The 21,083-nt window shown below is 41.2% G+C and overlaps 1 protein-coding gene across 1 annotated transcript in view; it reads right to left on the bottom strand.

Moving 5' to 3' along the window:
* Positions 1 to 17,058, bottom strand: part of Spag17 (sperm associated antigen 17) — a 244,861-nt gene extending 227,803 nt beyond the window's left edge. Inside the window, 1 exon segment of the mRNA XM_037206932.1 lies at positions 16,892 to 17,058. Within this exon segment, the coding sequence (XP_037062827.1) occupies positions 16,892 to 16,975 (84 nt within the window). The 5' untranslated portion in view covers positions 16,976 to 17,058.
* Positions 17,059 to 21,083: the final 4,025 nt, after the last annotated feature.

Here is a 21,083-nt window from a genome sequence, read left to right as displayed (position 1 = left end):
TAGCTTCTTTTCTATTGCTGTGATAAAATACCCCATCAATGGCAACTTAGGGGGAAACAGTTTATTTCATCTAGTAATTCCAGGTCCCAGTTCATCACAGTGTGGAAGTCAAGGTAGGCACTTTAAACACCTAGCCACATCACATCCATAGTCAGGAGCAGAGAGCAATGAGTACATATGCACTTGCTTGTCCCTTTGCTTGTAGTCAGTCGTATTTCTCCACTTATACCGTTCAGGACCCTTTGCCTAGGGAATGGTGCCACCCACAGTGAGATGGGTCTTTTCTGTGTCAATTAACTGATTTACGATAGTCCCAAACAGACATGTCTCAGGCCAACCCAACATAGACAACCTCATTGAGAATCTCTTCCTAGGAGATTCTGGGTTATGTCCAGTTGACAATAAAGGCTAATTATTCTAGATATTTACCAGACTTTCTTACTTTATTGTATTTAAAAAATTTTCAAATATTGTTATACTTCTTTATACATTTTCCTAATTTATACATTTACTAAGATATTTTAATCTTAGTTTCTTTTTATTTTTTTTACCCTCTTTGTTTCTTCCTTCCTGCTCCTATAAGTTGTAGTATTTTGATTAAACGTATTTTGTTATGTTTTTAATTTTTAAAATTTTTGTGTTTTTTTTACACTTATATTTATCTAATTTTGTTTTTGAACTGTTTTTTCCCCTTTTTAAGTCTTGGTAATTTCTTGTTCTTTTCCCTTCCTCATCATCACACTCTTCTCTTTGTTTCCCATTTTTCCTTGTTTAACCCATTTCTCCTCTTTTTCTCTCCCTTCAACATTGTGCTGTCTAGTTTTAAGTCATCTTGACACAGGGTATAATCATCAGAGAGGAGGAAAATCAATTGAGAAAATGCCTTTATAAGATCAGGTGGGAGACAACCCCTTAGGGCATTTTATTGATTAGTGATCAATGGGGGAGGACCTAGCGTATTGGGTAGAGCTACCCCTGGACTGCTGGTCCAGAGTTCTATAAAAAAGCAGGTTGAACAAGTCATGGGAGAGCAAGCCAGTAAGAAGCATCGGCTCCTACCTCCAGGTTCCTGTCCTGTCACAGCTTTTGATGATGAACTGATGTGAAACTATGACAGAAATAAATCCTTTCCTCCACAAGTTGCTTTTGGTCATGGTGATTCATCATCACAGCAAGAGTAACCAAACTAAGTCATACATCTTCATACCTTTTCTCATTTATTTACTATTTCTACAGTTACCTTAAATAATGTTCATGGTCATACAATAGCCCACAGTAGTTTTCTGTTCCAGCTTTGGGGTCCCCAGTGATGAGATTATAAATTGCAACTGATTTTAAGTGTGCTTCTATAGTTTGTACGGTTTAGTGTTGCCATTGACACGGTTCATTTCCTTCTTACAGAATGGTACTGGTAATTGCACCTTCATGAGTAAGCTGGCCATTAGTAAAATCTTCCCTCAAATCCAGAAGAAATATCCAAACAAACAGATGTGCAAATCACAACACAAAGACATAAATCAACATTAAGAAGCCATGCAACAAGACTCCTCTAAAATATCACAACCCCTTAGCTATTGAACTCACAGACACTGAAACAAGTCTCATTATCAATGACTATTTCAAAGTTTTTCTGGTAAAAGTGCTCAATGACCTGAAAAAGGGATGAATGAACAGGCAGAGGAATTTAGTCCAGGACCCGGAGGGAAAAGTCAACAACATAGTAGAAAAAAAAATATTGAGAAAATCATCAATTTTGATAAAAACTCAGCAACAAAGAAGAAAACTTCAACATGGAAATTTAAAAAATAGAACTATTGGAAATATAAAATCCAATGGATAAATGAAAAACTCAGTGGAAAGCATTGCTGAGAGCTTCAGAAAATACCTAGGAATAACTCCAATCAAGCATGTAAGGGATCTCTACAGTGAGAACTTTACAATACTTAATACTCTGAAGAAGAAACTGGAAGGTGGAAAGACCTCCCTTGCTCGTGGATAGACAGGGTAAACACCGTGAGAATGGCTGTGTTGCCGAAAGCAACCTACACATTCAATGTCATCCCCATCATAGTCCCATTGACATTACTCACAGTACAAGAAAACAAATCCCAAAACTCACATGAGAACACAAACGATCTCAATTAGCCAAAGCAAATCTTAGCAGAGAGGACAATGCTGGAGGCATCCAATCTCAAATCACACTCCCAAGCCAAAGCAACAAACACAGCATGGTAGCAGCCCAAAGACAGACAGGAAGACAAAGGGATAGAATAGAGGACCCAGAAACGAACCCAACAGCTACAGCCATGTCATTTTCAACAAAGCTGTCAGAAACATACACTGCAAGAAAGCTTCTTTAACAAATCATGCTGAGAAAAGTGGTACTACAGAGGCACCTGCATGCCCATGTTTATTGTTGTACCATTCCCAGCTTTCAGAAGGGAACTAGCCTAGACATCTATTCACAGGTGAGTGGATAAAGAAAATGTGGTAGATATAGGCAATGGAATTTTATACAGCCCTTAAGGAAAATGAAATCATGACATTTGCAGGAAGACGGAAGCAACTGGAAACCATTATGTGAAGTGGAAATAAACTAGACTAAGAAAAATAAACATTGCATGTTTTCACTCATGTGAAGAAACTAGGCTTAAAATGTGTGTGTGTGTGTGTGTGTGTGTGTGTGTGTGTGTTTGTGTGTGTGTGTGTGTGTGTGTGTGTGTATGGGGGTGTGTGTCATGAAACCAGAAAGGGGATCATGAGAAGTGAGGAAGAGATTGAAGAGATGTGAGAAATAGAGGAAGTGATGGCACACATGTACTAGGAAAATGGAAGTTGGGGATAACTGGGGAAAGGAAGGGGATCAGCAGCGAGGGGGCAGAGGAGGGGCATGAATGGCATCAAACTATAATGATGTAGATGTACGAACACGCTGCAATGAACCCTTTATGCTAACCTAAACAATGAAACAATATGAGAAAATACATAAAAACAAAGATGTAAGAAGCACAGTTTGAAACAAGACAAAACAGGTTATCAATTCTAAGAGAAATACTAGTTGTTTATTCAATAATTGTACAGGAATGGGATTGCTGTCAGACCTCTACAGTGGACTACTCTGTCTCATGCGTTCAGTCCCAGATGCTAGTATCATTGTGTTCCCAACACGGGGAATTCAGAGTGGTCAAAATATGTAAAAATTATTTATAATTTATACACTACAAATTTTGTACACCACAACATTCATATTTTAAAATACAAATATAAAATTAATTTATAAAAATTAAATTAGTAAAATGTAACATTCCAAGAATTTCATGGCTTTACTTGATAATAAAGCGAATAAAAAAATTACATGTGCCCAAATCTCATACAGTATGAGGGCTACAAAAGCTTTGAATATAATACTAAAAGTATAGCAAAAACTGAAAGGCTTTTGAATGTGTTAAAAATACCGTTAAGGCCTCTGTGTATAGAAAACTGCACACACATTCTATAATTGGTTATTGGTTTGATGGGAAAGCACTGCCTTGCTTAGACAAGTGTATCAGTTAAGGAGTGAAAGTCATGCCAATCAAAAGACTATACCAACTTAGAAACAAGACTATACCAGTTAAAAGTCAGCACATGATTCTGAAATTAGTAGAACAATTTGATGAACAATATACAAGAAGCCGTATCATCTGACAAGCCATTTACCAAGATACAGCTTAGAGAATAAAACTGACTTATATTTTTATATGTGTCTTGACTGACATAGGATGACTGTGAAAATATTTTGTATATTCATTCACTGCTAGATAAAGACAGGTAATGAGAGAGGTGAGGATATTGGAATTGTGCTGGTTAAAAATAGTGAGGTGGAACTGAAGGGTTAGAAGCAAAGAACAGGCAAGAATTGCTGGTCATTTTCATGTTGGGGTCACACGGGTAATTTCGATGATACTGAGCAAAGGAGTCATAGCAGCAAAGACAGAGCATAAGGATTTGGGGAGACTTGTTCAGTTGTGAGTATGTTGAGCTTGAAGTTTATGTATAAAGTGACATTAGAAATAACTATACATATTTATACAGGCTAAGTGTACCATCCATTGTCCTGCATTTATTGAGTTGCTACTCTATATAGTAATAATACTGTCACCAAGATCTCCTTCTCATTGAACATTACCAGCTATTCATTAAGCAAACACATCTGAGTTCTTCCATACTAGATATGGAACTGGCAGACCCCAGTGAATGAGCCAGTCCCCGCCCTCGCAGAGCTTGGTCTCATGTAGCAGGAAAACAGTATGAGAGATAATGATCCAATTCATGGTATAAGTCCTGTCCTTCCAGCAGGGCATCCACAGAGCACAACCTGAAGGAGGGTTGGCAAAGCATTGCTCATACAACTTCCAGGCACAGCAAAACAAGGTTCAAAGCACTCATGTGTTTTCTGATGGCTTCAGGATCAACCAAAAGTCCAGTGTGGTTACAGTGGGCCAGGTAACAGGGTGAAACAGTCAGGAGAGATCAGAAACACCCAACTGGCATTTGGGAGAATCTATGTGGCTGCTTTATGGAGACTAGAGGTTGAGGTAGCAGGCTAGGAGGAACAGACAACGCTGTGATAGTCTTGGCTACTTTGTACCTTGGGCAAAAAATGGCTGTGGCTTGGGTTAGGCACAGTAGGGAGACAGTGCTGGGAGCAGAGATTTTAGACGATTTCAGAGGTGAAGCCAACAAGACACTGAAGAATTGATCATGGACTAGAGAAGAAGACTTGGAAATGCAGCAGGGTTGTTAGCTCTTGTTATGGTCTGGGTGATGAGCCACTTCAGTCAAGGCCATAGTCGGCGGGGACACAACACAGGGCTGGGATTTGGATGTGTGAAGCCTTACACATTAAGCAAGGTGGCATTTCTCTTGTGTTGGATGCCCTAAGCCAGCTCAGGCATGGTTTTAATGTTGGTGGGGGAGATATGAGGATGGCCCTGCAGTAGTAACTGAGGTTTGCAGATTATCATCCAGTCATTACCATGACTTGTAGGCTGCAACTGACTTTCAAATTCAAAGCCAAAGATGGGTAAAAGGCTAAGACAGCAACATGTCAGTGTATTTTTGGTTACCTGGGAGGAAGGACTGCTCTGTGCCATCACTACTAGATGCTGTAGTCCGCAGAGAACAAACCTGAAGCATTAGGAGCCTGGGTGTCTGGGGATCCCTAGCATAAGAGGGTAGGCATTCAGAGGGTTACACTGAAATTACAGGGCCACAATTCCAAACTGGTAACTGTTAAAGGTGCCAACTACTGAAGTTTACTGAAAGGAGGCAAGTCAGCGAGTGCCAGCAAGGTGTGGCGGGAGCTGCTTTCTGAGTCCTTTAGGAGAGGATGTGGATGAGAAGCAGTTGGCTGGAGGCAGGAAGCCCAGTCTGTACGTATCTGGGGCCATTGCAGAAGCCGTTCTCCTCGAGTATTGGGAGATAAGATGGATGAGCAGAGAAACGCCACAAGAAGCTGGACTAGGAACACTGGGCAGGATACCATGGGAACTGGGAGCTCGTGATGGGTTCCATGGCCGGAGGGGAACCCTGATCAACCGCCACCGTTTCTTCACTCGCATTTTCCTAAGATGCTGCCAAACTCCCTGGCAATGTTTTCTTTTTACTTGTATTTAATGCTTTTTCACTTGCAATAAAAATGATCACACATAACATCCTGGCGGGATAATTTGACATACTAATTCCCTTCAGCTCCAAACTCATTCAAATAATACAGTTTTGTCCAAAAGGAGAAATTATAATGTGAGGTTATGAAAAGTCCATTTCCCTTTTTAACATTCTTCCTAGCAGCTCGGTTGTTTTCGTTGGCTTTTATAAAAACAACCTTTGTGTGAACTGGCAATTTGTTTTGTAAATACCAATGAAGGCATATTTCAAAAATATAGTAGTAAAAACCAACCCAATTTCAGAAATATGCCTGCTGCCAGACATCAGTCTTCAGCTCATATTATGAGTATTTCCAGTAAGTCTTAAATACACATTAACATGAGAAATAGCTTACTGTTTAGGATCAAAAAAGTAAAAAAAAAAGAAAAAAGAAAACCCTTCACTACCTCTTAGAAATTGCTCAAGGGTTCTAACCAATAAAACACATTTCCCTCTTTGATAGACTGCACTTATAATGGCTTTAAGCACTTCAATTCAATTGCACATTTACCCCTCAAAATTTACTTAGCCTGGGTTTATTATCATCCCAGTGTTATATATTCTATGATGTTATTTACTTAAGAGATCTGGGGTATTAATATTTCAGCAATGCCTATCTTGAGCTCAATGCCACTTTGCAAACCTTTATAAGAATTACAGGCTTTGTTCAAGACTCCAGGAGAGCTTTTTACTGTTTCCTGAATGTTCACAACTCAGCTATTGTCACTGAGCTACATTTAATAAGAGAAAAATATTATTTCTCCACCAAGGTGTAATAAGGAGAGGCAGTGAACTAAATGTTCTAGAGAACTTTCCCTGCATGCCTCCTAGCTGGCAGACGAAATGTCTCTGCAAAGTGAAATGGAAAGTTGAGGGGTTCTTTTGAGGACAGTAACACAATTCGGTGGCTTTGCTGCGATTGAGAGAGGATCTCTGTCTCTCTGTCTCTTTCTGTCTCTCTGTGTATACGTGTGTTGTATTGTATATGTATTTGTATGCATTTGTGTATATATGCACGCACTGGTTTGTGTGTATGCATGTATGTGCATGTGTAGGTCAGAAGGCAACATTGGCTGTTTTCCTCAGTCATTTTTCACCTTAATTTTTTCAGAAAGGGTTTTTCACTGAACCTGAAGCTCACTTATTAGGCTAGGCTGAGGACCAGCAAGCTCCAGCAATCTGCCTTTCTCCACCCCCAGGACTGAGATCACAGACCTCAGTCACTGAATCTACCTGTCTCCACCCCCAGGACTGAGATCACAGACCTCAGTCACTGAATCTGCCTGTCTCCACCCCCAGGACTGAGATCACAGACCTCGGCCACTATGCCCACATTTTTAGGTGGGTTCTGGAAGTCTGACCTTAGGTCCTCATGTTTGTGGGACAAGCACTCTACTGATTGAGCTACACCTCCCTCCCAAGGTAGGCTCTTTTTTATTATGTAGGCTGGCTGGCTGAGTGTTCTTTATGTAGCTCTAGAGAGCTTCAGACTTGTGGCTGTGGCCCTGCCTTTAACATGAGAAAAACCTTATTCCTCAAGAGAGTGTAATAAGGAGCACTCATGAGCTGACTGTTCTAGAGAATGCTGCCTTGCATGCCCGCTACTTCCCATTACTGCTCTTTTATGCAAATGCTCTCTGTTGTCTGCTCTTGGAACACACCCCCTCTGTCTGCTAATTGTCCTGGTTTCCATAATACAGGTCTCACTGTACTCCAAGATTTAATGAGCAAATTGGTGGAATTTATCATTTATGTGTGTGTTGTGTACCTAAAATTATGCTAGTTATGGTAGAAGTGTATGTAAGGATGTAAGATGTGGTTTCTAAGAGCTCATGTTCTATAAAACATGAAATGATACCCAATTATATAAGGCATTCTGTAACTAAGCATGGACTTTAATGCAGAGCCTAAAGCTGAGGCAAGGGAAGGTAAATGTCAGCCAAGGTTTTTAGAAAGGCTTACTGTGCCCTTTAAAAAACAAAAGTGGAAGGGAGCTGGAGAGATGGCTTGGTGGTTAAGAGTGAACATTGCTTTTCTAGAGGACCAGAGTTCAGTCAAAATACCCATACTGGACAGCTCAAAACTTGTAACTCCAGGGCATCTGATACCTTCTTTTAGACTCCATGGGTACCTGCATTCACATGCGTATACCCACACATAGACTCACATATACACATAATTTAAAAAAGGTAAGAAGAAGGCTTACTGTGAGGCATGTCCTATAAAGGCTCTAAATAATAGATAAGACTAGTTGTGAGATGTGGAGATTCACTGTGACCAAGGAGACCAATATGAGTGAAAGTCTGAGAGGTGGGAAGTGAATACATTTACTGAAGGCTAAGTGCTACATGCTACAGATAATGTTTATAAAATAAGTATTATTTTATATTCATAAAAATATTTGAAGCATTATTGTATTCACATAAAAAAAAGAACAAGGCTCAGAGGTAAGAGAAATTCATTCTAGGTCATCCATTCTACGGCATGAGAAACAGAATCCAACACCTGTGTATCTGGTGCTGGAGCTGGGCTTCCTCCAGCATCTTGTCAACTTCTTTATGGATCTGTGCCATGAAGACACTATTTTACCCACAGCAACTCCATTTCAAGGTTAGTTGTGACAGACTAGAGGGGGCTGAAGAAAGCAGATGACTTAGATTTGGCTGAAAGTCATTATTGATGGCCACCAGTACTGTTGGGGTGGGAATTACTGTGGTGTGAGCAGTATTTAGGAAAGATGAGGTTAAAAAATGAAGTGGTTTAATTAATAGAACTAGGTGATTCTATGTCGAGTCGGTATTGGGGCTCTTTTAAAAATGGAAGGGTCTACAGGTGTGGGGTTGGGCTGTAATGAAGGTATGAGCATGGAGAAGAAGCAATGGAAGGAGAATGGTGGGAAAGATTGAGAGCACTCAGAGCCTAAACAACGGTAAATCACAAGACTAGTGACTCTAGATGATGCTTGGTTACTGTAGTAATGACAGTGTCAGGGACAGAAAAGGGGGAGCTGCGAAAAGGACAGAGACCCCAGACTTTCAGGGCCCACTTGGGGCTGTGCAACCAGCGAGGGTCACATATTTCCAGGTAGGCAAAGAACTACTTTCCTACACTCTTTCCAAAAGAAGAAACAGTTATCCTAATAAAAAATATGTATTTCACAGATGGAAATCCCAACATATAAACTCAAGGGTTTCTATCACCAGTCCCAGGAAGACGCCAAGAGCTGTGTCTCAATAGAAAGTGCTGCAAATGGGAAGCCAGAGGACAAGAGTCTCCAGGCAGGAAGGATGATGCTTCAGATAGAGCAAGTGCGCTTTTAGATTTGTTTCTTTGCCTTAAGGAACACTTGGATCTCAGGTTTGAATACTAATGAAATGGACCCCAATACCCTTTCTTTAAACAACTATTCTACTCTAATGATGCCCACCTCATAGTAATGCTACAGAGGTTGACATAAGAGGCCAAATGTAAAATTTTCTTTTTACAACTAACCTGAGCTCATAGGAGCTCACAAGTCTGAACTGACAACCAGGGAGCCTGCACGGGACTGACCTAGGCTCTCTACATATATGTGACTATTGCGTAGTTTGGTCTACTTGTGGGACTCCTAACAACGGGAACAAGGGCTGTCCCTAATGCTTTGGCTGGGTTTTGGGAACCTATTCCTCATACTGGGTTGACTTGCTCAGTCTTAATACAAGGGGAGTTGTTTAGTCTGACTGCAACCTGGTATGCCATGCTTTGTTGGTACCCATGGGAGGCCTATCCCTTTCTGAACAGAAACAGAGGTGAGTGGATTGGGAGAGGGGATGGAGGGGAGATGGAAGGAGGGGCTAGGAGGAAAGGAGGGAGGGAAAACTGTAATCAGAATAAATCAAAATAAATAAATAAATTTAATCTAAAAATAATTCATATCCAATTTTTTCTTTGCTTTTAAATTGCAAGGTCTACTTAAAATATTCCTCTTAGAGTTACTTCTTACAAATTACTTACAACTTAGAGTTACTTCTAAGGAGGCATGCGGACTTGAGAACATCTCATATATCCTGTTATTTTGTGGGGGAGGGCATTGGTTCTAGAACTTAATATTATGAAAATATACAAACTATAAGCAAGGCTTTTGTGTCTCAGGAAGGATGTCAATAGGTTAGGTGTTTATAAATATTCTTAAATACTTATATTAAAGAAAAACTAGAGGCTTAATAAAAAGAAAAATTGTGATAATCATCAGCTAGATGGCAGTGAGGTGACCTAGTCTTCTAATTTGGACATCTGTGGTCTGACATCATTCCGTAGTGAAATTAATGACTATGGGAGCAGGAACTTTGGGTAGGTAAAGGGATGTATGGGTTTCCACAACCTTTTCCTGTGTTTTAGTGTTCTTTCAATAGGCAGTTCTGTAGGTTATATGCCTGCTTTTAGCTATAGAGAGAAATGAGGCTATTTAAATTAGGGACAAAAGAAAAGATATTCTCCCCTCAGATAACATCAAAATATAAAATAATTTAAATTACTGTAATTCACCAAAATACTGAACCAAATTCCACCTGAGAGAGAACCCAAGCAGCTCAAATCCAGAGATTACTGGTATTCTGATGAACACCTTTGGGAGAAAGGCATGCTATTTTTTATTATGTATATATTATTTGTTATGTTATATATATATATATATATATATATATATATATATATATATATATATATATATTGGTTTTTCGAGACAGGGTTTCTTTGTGTAGCTTTGCTCCTTCCCTGGAACTGACTTGGTAGCCTAGGCTGGCCTCAAACTCACAGAGATCCACCTGCCTCTGCCTCCTGAGTGCTAAGATTAAAGGTGTGCACCACCACTGCACAAGCATGTTATATCTAAACAAAAACAAAAAGCTCCCTTCCCATTTTGCTAATAGCCTTTCCACTGAGACCAAAGACCTTTTTCTTTGTGTTGATACAGAAGTTTTGACTGTAGTACAAAATCTCAGTTGAAATATATGTCCCAGACATCCTGAAGCCTCGTGTAGCCTGCAAGCTCCTATAAGGAATGCTTGAAAAGTTTGAAAAAAAAAAGTGCTGTTTGAAAAGTTCTGGAAACATCCCATAAATTGTCACAAATAAAACTGCCATTCATTTCTTCCAGCGTCACCTGCTGTAGGCTCAGCAAGGAGTAAATGAAAAAAAAAAAAAAAAAAAAAAAAAAAAAAAAACTAGAGTCGTGTTAAAGAATATCTTGAATCAAACTGAAATTATCAAGACAGCAGATGAGGAAGTCCCCACGCCTCTTTTCCATAGGCAAACACCAAATAACAACAATGGAAAGGGGGAAAAAAGTGAAAACTCAAAATTAAAATAACCCTCAAGAAACTAGTCAGTGAAAGCAAAGATCCATGGCAACAAACAAAGCCGTGGTGAGCGAGGCGTTTCACGGAGCATTTATTCTAGTTTGCTGCATTGGATGGTGTGGGCGTGGTACCGTCCGGATGGTCCCTCCCAGTTCCTTTCCTTGGGCCCCCAGAGCACAGCAGAAATTACCTCTATTTGGATCTCTCTATAGGTTGCACAAGGGGCTGATTATATCTGCTATGATCCAGAACTTATCCAGGGAGAACACAGCAGTGTGCACCCAGGCTGGCAGAGCTGAAGGAGGCTGTGATATGCTCAAACACATGAAAGCTTTGAGGGAATTAAGAGCCATAGATCCCTGGGGAAAGGGATTATGGGTAGAAGAAAGCAACAGAACATTAATGGCTCTGAGAGAAAGATGTTGTGACACTTTTTGGGAAGCTAAAACATTTAAAAGCAGTTGGATATTTGGGGGGAAACTTTAAAAGCTTGCAAACAAGCCAGCATGGAGGCCAGAATTAGCCTGAGAAAACCTTGAGACTTAATCATGGATTGCCACCAAAGGGTAGGATATGTCCTAATGTGCTGAACTCTTCCATGCCAATCAACAAACCCTAAAATGCTTGCAAATTTCCAAATGCCCAGTTTATGAGTAAACGTGAGACATACAAAGAAACAGGAAAAACATGGCCTATTAAAATAAATAACAAATCTCCATTAACAAACATATGCATTAGTTTACTAGATGTTTCTAAACAGCTGTCTTAATATGATGAGAGAACTAAAGAGGGTCAGGGAAGGAACATTTGAACCCAAGGAGAGTACAGACAAAGACATTGTACCTGTAAATAGAAAGCAATAAAGCCCCTGTGCTGAAAAACACAGCGACTGAACTAGACTGAACTAAAAACTCTGCTAGAGGGGTTTGCCCACACCCCGGAGCAGGCAGCATAAAGAATCGGCAAGCCTGGACACTATTCGAAAATATGCAGTCTGAAAGCAGAGCATAGACCAGGACGGAAGGTCCCGACCATGCTGCGGCCACAACACCCAATGCAGCAAATGAGAATTAAATGGCCATGGAACGCCTCGCTCACCACTGCTTTATTTGTTGCCTTGAATCTTTGGCTGATTTCAGTGTCTAGACTTTCTCAGGGGTTATTTTAATTTTGGACCACCCCCATTATTATTGTTTGATGTTTCTGTGTGGAAAACAGGCATTGGGCTTCCTAGTCTGCTGTCTTGATAATTTTACTTTGATTAAAAAAAAGGAAAGACTGAAGGAAAGTGAAAGTAGGTAGCCTAAGGAACTAGACGAACAGTATGAGGCAGACCGGGGAGTGCATATGGGAGCACCAGGAAAATCAGATGGGCTGGATTATTTAAGCAAACAATGGCTGAAAATCCCCCAAACTTGAGGAAAGACAAAACTACCCATCCCTGAAGCTCAGCAGACTCCAAGTGAGACAGACTAGAAGCCACTGCTGAGTATATGGTCTGTAGCTAGTTTTCCTGCCTTGCCCACACTCAGGACAAATCTTTGTCACCCGCCAGTCCCATAGCTGCTCAGACCCAACCAAGTAAACACAGAGACTTATATTGCTTACAAACTGTATGGCCATGGCAGGCTTCTTGCTAACTGTTCTTATAGCTTAAATTAATCCATTTCTATAAATCTATACCTTGCCTCATGGCTGGTGGCTTACTGGCGTCTTCACATGCTGCTGGTCATGGTGGCAGCTGGCAGTGTCTCTCTGCCTCAGCCTTCTGCTTCCCAGAATTCTCCTCTCTCCTTGTCCCACCTACTTCCTGCCTGGCCACTGGCCAATCAGTGTTTTATTTATTGACCAATCAGAGCAACAGATTTGACATACAGACCATCCCACAGCAATAGTCAGATGGTCAAAGCCCCCACAGAGAATCCTGAAAACTGTGGGAGAAAAGCTAACTCTTCACATCTAAGGGTCCTTAACAATTATGTGAAGTTTGGCCAGGAAATTCAAAGTGATAGGAAAAAACAAAAACAAAAATAAATAAATAAATAAATAAATAAATAAAAATAATTAATTATGCTCTTCAATAATTACTAAAAGGAACCCTTTAATTTAATTAATTAATTATATTTATTTATTTATTTATTTATTTATTTATTTATTTATTTTGAGACAGGATTTCACTGTGTAGCCCTGGCTGTCCTGGAACTAACTCTGTAGACCAGGCTGGCCTTGAACTCATAGAGATCTGCCTTCCTTCTGCCTCCTGAGTGCTGGGATTAAAGGCATGTGCTACTACCTTCGCTTTAGTTTTAAGTGAAAAAATACTAGCTAGCAACTCAATGCTGTGCAAAAAATCTAAAGTTATCTGGCAAAAGTAAATCATGAGCACATATATCTTTAAGTCACTACTACTGTGACTTTTGATTTGCATCTTTAATTTTAATAATTATCCTTAGGGCTGAAGAGACGGTTCAGTGGTTAAGAGTGCTACTCTTCCAAAGGACCTGGGTTCAATTTCTAGAACCCACATAGCAGCTACAACCATTTGTTACTCCAGTCCTAGGGGAGTCAATACCTTGGCCTCTTCAGATACAGATATGGTACACAAATATATGTTTAGGTAAAACACTCATACATAAAAATAAATAATACAAAATTCTCCTCAGAATCTTCCAAAATATTGAAGAGGCAGAATATTTCCAAAGACCAACTACTACAAGAAAAAATAACTCTATAAGACTATTCTTTATGAGCACTGACAAGAATGCCTGAGGACACTAGCAATCTCAACAGTACATGAAGAGGCTCCCATATCCTGAAGCCAAGTGAGATCTATTCCTGAGATAGGAAGATGGTTCAACATATGGAAATTAATATATATATGCATGTTTTTGACTTATCAATTATACCTTAGTAAATCTAGGAGAGAGAAGAAAATGACCTAAAGCTAAAATAGGATATTCAATGCCATCTAGGACATTAACAAAGTAAAGGAGAAAAACCCATGTAGTGGGTAGCTGTTCCAGCTTTGACTTGGAAGTACTGCCCCCATAACTGTCATGCCTACCTATAGCCTGCCCCGGAGGAGGGGCAGAGATAGGAACCCTTAAGACCCAAGATCCAGATGTGCTGGCTCTCTTGGTTCCTGGTAATCCTGGATGTTGGATGGTAGACTGAGCAGAGTTCTCTGGAGAACACCGCTGGACTGCACTTCACCTCTCCCGGATCCTGTAACCTATCCCTTTACTTGTTGTAAGTAAAACCCCCAAATAAACCTCCCTTTTAACTACATGGAGTTGCCTTAACATTTCCACCATTAAGCACATACAAACCTTTCACATAATCTAGAAAAAGCACTAGGAAAATTAAAAAACTACTGATTTGGATTCTTTAATGAAGTAATGTGAAAACTATCTTTTGGAATACCAGAGAATCATCACATTGTCTCCTATGTCCCATCCCAATACACACATTAGCAAATGCAAACTCAAGCATATATAGCTGTACATAAATAACTCCTTACCAAACCCTATCAACAAAGAATTTACACACACATTGTCATCTTTAGGCAAATTCAGTCTTTACTTCATAGCTAAAGCTACATATTACTTTGACTTGGAATTATATCTATTAGTATAGAAGATTTATTGAACCTATATTGTTTGAACAGGATCAAGAAGGCTGATTATTATTTCACAATTCCAAATCATAAGAAAAAAGCAATGCCTATAGATTTTTGGTTCAACTAGGAAAATCATAGCTTCATGCTTCTAGTACTAGACTAATGCCGATGCCTCCACCAACCCCATGGTTCAGCAGCAAATAATTCAGGTAGCCACACTCACTCCAAGCTCAACTTGACCAATATCATCTCAAAAAACAAAATGGAGAAAATTATTTTGGCTAGTTTTGACTTGCAAAAGAAAAAAAAAAGGATACAGTCACAGAGTGATTTGACAAACATCTCTGAGAAATTAAGAATGTAGCTGGGGGTTATGGAGTTGACACTTTCATTCCTAGCATTATTGAAACCATGCAGAAGAGTTATAGTAATGATGCATGAAGTCACAGCAGAAACTTCACAGGAGTCACAGACTCTTTTCATGGGGCTCACCAGGACTAATTTTTATGAGATAGAATTACTTTCCATAGAGAAAGAAACAACAGCATTGGAAAAGAAGGATAAATAGGCAACCTTCCCTGGCAGGACAGCACAAGGTCCATTTTACTTTTCTTAACTACAAACTCTCTAGTGAATCATACACCCCTATATAAAAAATGAAAAATGAAATGAAACCCATTCTCCACTTTTGCAAGAGGTTCCAAATGGCAGTCTAGAATTTCCAGAAATGCCTTTTCTTTTCCCAAATGCCGACTTGGACGCAGAAACGTTAGAGCCTAGATGTGGCTGTCTACCTGTTGGTGTCGGAAGCCCCTGGGTTCTCAATGAAGGTGGGCAGAGGTGGTTGGAACTGGACTTGCATGCAGCTGGACCCTCTAATTTGAGTCATAGATTGCTGTGTGCATTTGTGGCAATGTGCAATGAGCAGCTAGCTCCTCTGGTCTCCTCCACCTTCAAGATAGATGAAGATATATGTATATATGGATACATGTATTTCATGTGTATGAGTGTTTTGCCTGTACTTACATATATGTACCATATACATGCTTGGTGCCCACAGAGGCTAGAACAGAGGGAGGGTCCACTGGAACTGGAGTTACAGACAGTTGTGAGCTATCATGTGGGTTCTGAGAATTGAACCCAGGTCACCTGCAAAAACAAGTGCTCTTAACCACCGAGCTTTCTGTCCAGCCACAGATGAAAATGTTTGATACAGTGGCATGGGGAGTGTCCTAATGTGTTTCAGCTGTCAACTTGACACAGCCTAGAGTCATCCTGGAGAGTCTCAGTTGAGAGACTGCCCACAACAGAATAGTCTGACTGTTGATTGATGTAGGAGGGTCCAGCCCATTGTATGAGGCACTATCCCCTAAGCAGGTGTCCAGTGTTGTATGAGAAAGCTAGCTGAAACTCACTTGGTAGCCCAGGCTGGCCTCGAACTCACAGAGATCCGCCTGGCTCTGCCTCCCGAGTGCTGGGATTAAAGGCGTGCGCCACCACCGCCCGGAAAAAAAAGAAAGCTAGCTGAGCATGAGCCAGAGTCAGAGAGCACAAGTCCTGCAGGGTTTCTGCTTCCGGTTCCTGCCCTGACTTCCTTCAGTGACGGACTGCAACAGTAAGATGAAAGAAACCCTTTCCTCTCCATGTCATGGTTGTTTATCAAAGCAACAGAAAACAAAACAGGGCAAGCCATTCCGTAAGGACACTTTCTTCTGGGTCCCTTTCGAGTTTTACAGGGTGTCACCCTGGGTCCTGTTTACACTCAGTACTTACTAAGATACAGTCTTGTGCAGGGCCGCAGATGCTTTGACAAGATAGTCGTCAAACAGGAAGGGAAGAGTTTGCAAGGATAACAGCCCCAGTACAAGTGGGGTACATCGTCTCGGAGCCTTCCTTGAAAAAGGAGCCTGAGGAGTCACACTGCCACTCCCTGTCACACACACACACACACACACACACACACACACACACACACACACACACACAGCCACCCCCTATTGAAATTGCAAGGCAGAGATTCCCTTCCTGTCTTGTTTTTTCCTCTGGTGCAGCAAATTGAACCCAGGGCCTCACCCAGCCCTACCACTGAGCTATATCCCCAGGCCCCTGGTTCTCTTCTTTTGTCGAGCGTCCCCCGCTGCTGCTCAGAACACCCTGCGTGATTGAGGGAGTGTAAAGACGTGGGAGAGCAAAAGGTGTTCCAGGCTCCTGGTGCCTGGGCTGAGGGGACTTGAGAGGCAAGACTCACCTGGTTCAAGTGTGCAGCTATGAGCGAGGGTTCCCATAGTTTAGAGTTTGTGCTCGGGGTGCTTTTCTCCTTCTTGGGTGCCATGCGAAGGGTGGGAGGTGCATTGGCCTCCAAACTGGGCTGAAGCCCGGCCTGAGCGTTCCCGATGCCGTGGTAACCGAGACCACGCCCACTTCCTGAACGGATCCTGCTCCCTTCCCCCAAACCGGTTCCAGACCCTCTGGTCAACCGCTTCCGTTTCCATAGCAGCGGGGTTTCCCAAGTGAGCAGCTAAGTGCCACACTCCAGGAACCCCGGGGTAAATCTGATGATTTTCCAACGTGACGAGCTGGAGCTGGCCTCCTTATTTCTTCGATTCATTTCCTTCCCCTGCTTCTCTTGGGAACTGAGTCCGGTCGGAATAAACAATGTGTAGAAACTCAAAATTAACTCATCCAGGCTTCCTCCACCAAGATTTCTCTGGTCCTGCCAACCTAGTATGAAGAATGACAGCCCAGTCAGCTCAGGTGGTTTTCAACCTCTAGTCTGATGGATACCCTTCCTGGGAGCTGAATCACTCCCCTTGGCTTCACCCCTTGTTGTCTACTTCTCTATCTTCTGTGCCTAAATAGCCCCCAGTTCCTTAAAAGGGCGTCCCCATCAGCAAGCAGAACTCCATTCCCACCCCACACTCTTCTAAGGTATCCCGGTTAGACTGAGACCTCAAAGTGATGACCACAACAACCAATGTTGCTTTGTGCTAGGAACCGAACCCAGGTCCTTCCTCTGGAAAAGGAACAAACTCACTTGACCACCCAGCCATCTCTCTTGCCCCTAATGTTACTTTATTTCTACGTGTGTACCTGTTCATCAGGTGTGTGCAGGTAGGTGCACATGAATGTGGGGGCACGTGCACGGGCACGCGGGGGGCCAGAGACCCACTTCAGGCATGTTTCTTTAGGCACCATCCACCTTGTCTGTTGAGACAGGTTCTTTTACCAGCCTGGGGCTTGCTGAATTAGGTTAGGCTGGCTGTCGGTGAGCCCCAGGGATTCAATCCACCCATCTCCATCTCCCCATGGCTGGGATTACATGTACGTATCTTCACATCTGGCTTTTTAACTTGGCTTCTGGGGATCGAACTCAGGTCCTCATGCTTGTGTGGCAAGTACTTAACCAACTGTGTTATCTCAGCCCTACTTAGTTATTTTTTTTTTTTTCCTTAAGCTTCCTTGGATGAGGACATCCAAAGCAGAGCTGAACCAAAGGTACTTCGCTATCTCTTCCATCTATATAAAGCACAGAGCCGAGCAGTGCTTAGCTATCACCAAGCCTCTCCTGGTGCCTAGGGTGGTTTTATTATCTCAACCAGACAAGCCCTGCTGGTGGCCTGCAGCTATACTCTGTCCAGCACATCCTGCATGATTGCTGCTTTCCACACTGGAGACATCTTCTGACCCTGTAGTCACTATCTTGGAGGAAGATATCCTGAGCGCATGGGCCATGCAGGATTACTCGGTATCCTTTCAGACTTTGAATGGCCCCCAAAGCCTGTGTATTAAAGCCTTGGTCTCCAGACAGTGGTGCTTTAGAGAAATGGTAAGAAGTTAGGAGGCGGAGCCTAGTGGGTGGAAGTGGGGTCTTTGGGTGTGGGTTGTCAGGACCTGTTCCTCTTTCTGTCTTTGCTTCCTGGCCACCAAGCTAGAAGCAACAGTATTCCGTTTCCTGCATCCATCCACAATATTGTTCTGCCTTGTCACAGGCCCAAAACTAAGGACCCAAGTAACCATAGGGTAAAGTCCCTGACACCATGTGGCAAAGCACATCCTTCCTTCCTATAGGTTGCTTATCATAAGTATTTCTAGCATCTCAGAAATGGGAAGCTTCTTGGTCAGTGATGATATCCAATCACTGTTGTCCATTTCATCAGGTTTGCTGATGGTGTTTCTCTTTAACTCATTCATAATTTGCATGAGTTGAGGAGAATATCTTCTCCCACGCCACACCCTTTTTATTTATTTATTTATTTTGGATACAGATAATGAATAAAAAGCACTTCTCAAAATTATCTTTCACAATTAAAAAAATCATTAGTACTTACAATGTATGTATTTTATTTCCTGGGGGGGGGCATGTATCAATTCCTGCAACATTCACACACCCTGTATCTGGAAGCCTTTTCTCTTTGCTATAAGACTAAATTGATTGATGCATCATCATGTTAGAGGAATTTGCTAGAGAAGGGTTTTCCTGAGGGTCTCCATGACAGCTAATGAGGCTATCACTCATTCTTATGGCATTTCCCCCAATATTTTTGTTCTTTGCAAACAGTTTCTTAATGGTACAGGATAAAAACTGTTTTTGTACACTTGCTTAAAAGTAAAGGTGGATCTCTTACAGACTGATGACATCGTTCTAAATCTTAGTTTTATTTCTCATAGTTTAAGCTAAGAGAACTGTGACTTTATGAGAGAAGTAATAAAATATTTACTGGCATTTAAGTTCATGCTGCATTTAAAAACTAACTACTGTTTATATGTCATGTTTCACTGCTAATTGCATCTCTTCTTGAATGTGAGTGCACACTACAAAGTAAAGCTCCCCACTTGCCACAGTCCAGCCAGGTCATTAGCAGATGATTAGCAACATAGGTTCCACATAAAAAAGAGAAACAAAAAGAGAAAAATGGAAAAGGATACTTAAAAAAAAGCTGTAATTTTTAATTTGTAAAGAAACAATCAGTAGTTTTTTCTAACAAGCAATAACTATACAACCCAGTTTTTGAAAAAAAAAATTGTGCACGTGAGTGCTTTGCCTGAATAATGTTAAATGTACCACATTTGTCCCTGGTGCCCAGGAAGGTCAGAGGAGGACATCGGGTCCCCTGGAACTGCAACTGCAGATGATTGTGACCCACCATGTGGAGAACTTAACTCCTGTCCTTTTACAAGTGCAACAAATGCTCTTACTGCTGAGCCATCTCTCTAGCCCCAATCCTAACTTTAGCAGCAATGAAGTGTTTGTACTATTTACCAGCATAAACCTGGCATCTCCCTTTTTTTCTTATTCCCAGTGTAAGAGTCTGATTTCCCAACCTTCTTTATCCTTGGATATGGAAAGGTGACAGTTCTCATTAACAGCTTACAGCGGAATTATGTGTTTTTGGATGTGGGTTGGACCCTCAACACCATTTCCCATGTCTTGTTTGTTCAGACTCTTCCCCCCTCTCCCTAGATACTGTGATACTGATCTTTGGCTGTCTGAGTGATTGCTGTGGTACAAAAGTCTCTCCCAACCTTTTCCCCCACCGAACAAATTTTCTTCGACTATTAAGTAGATGGACAATGACTTCTCTTCAAGCTTGGAAAACATTGGGTGTGCTGCCATTTTGGGTTAAAGGAATTCCCTGTTAGTGGAATCTTTTACAGTTTCCTTGATAATGTGCTACCAGAATAAACTGGAATATGGAAGATTTTCCAAAATTGACTTAAACAATCTCAAAGGTTTTTATTACAGAGTGCCTTTTGGTCAGTCTTAGCCCTGCTCATTATTTTAGGGAGAGTGGTATTCTAGATAATTTATGGTGCAGAATGGGAAGACATTCTATGGTAACCAAATTTATAGGAGATTTCATCGTGGAATTGGTCTGTTTAATCTCAGAAAATAGGTGTGAATGACGATGGTCATAGTTTTAAGAACCAAAGACTATTCAGCCAATAGGAGGCTTTGCCAAGAGCTGAAAAAATAGCATTTCCATCTGTCATACATTTATGAATTGGTATAATAAATTGTTTCCCCCACTAAATATAAGTTGAGAATTTCAAGCATATACTTTACTACATAAGGTTTCCCATATGGCAGTGGGTAACACAAAACTATACTCTTTGGAGAATTTTTTCTCACATTGGCAGGGGTGCTCTTGGCTTGTTTGATTTAATATTTCCAGTAAGATTTTGTACTTAATATGTTTAATTTAAGGACAGCCTACTTCTGGGCTGGGCTGTTTCCTTGGGGTCCTGGGCTTGCAGAGAAAATCATTTTTGTTCAGTTTTACACTTTGATCTTAGAGTGTTCAGTTAGCTTACTCATGTGTAGACTCAAATATACTCCATTTTACACTTGACATGGTCAAGCCAGCTGTTAATAGAGCCAATGTTTCCACTGTGAAGAGGTGATTTTAGGAGCTATGCAGTGAGTCTCATCTGAGCCAGGG

Source organism: Peromyscus leucopus, chromosome 6 (genome assembly GCF_004664715.2).
Source record: "Peromyscus leucopus breed LL Stock chromosome 6, UCI_PerLeu_2.1, whole genome shotgun sequence".
Lineage (NCBI taxonomy): Eukaryota > Metazoa > Chordata > Mammalia > Rodentia > Cricetidae > Peromyscus > Peromyscus leucopus.
This window is presented reverse-complemented; position numbering and strand designations above follow the sequence as displayed.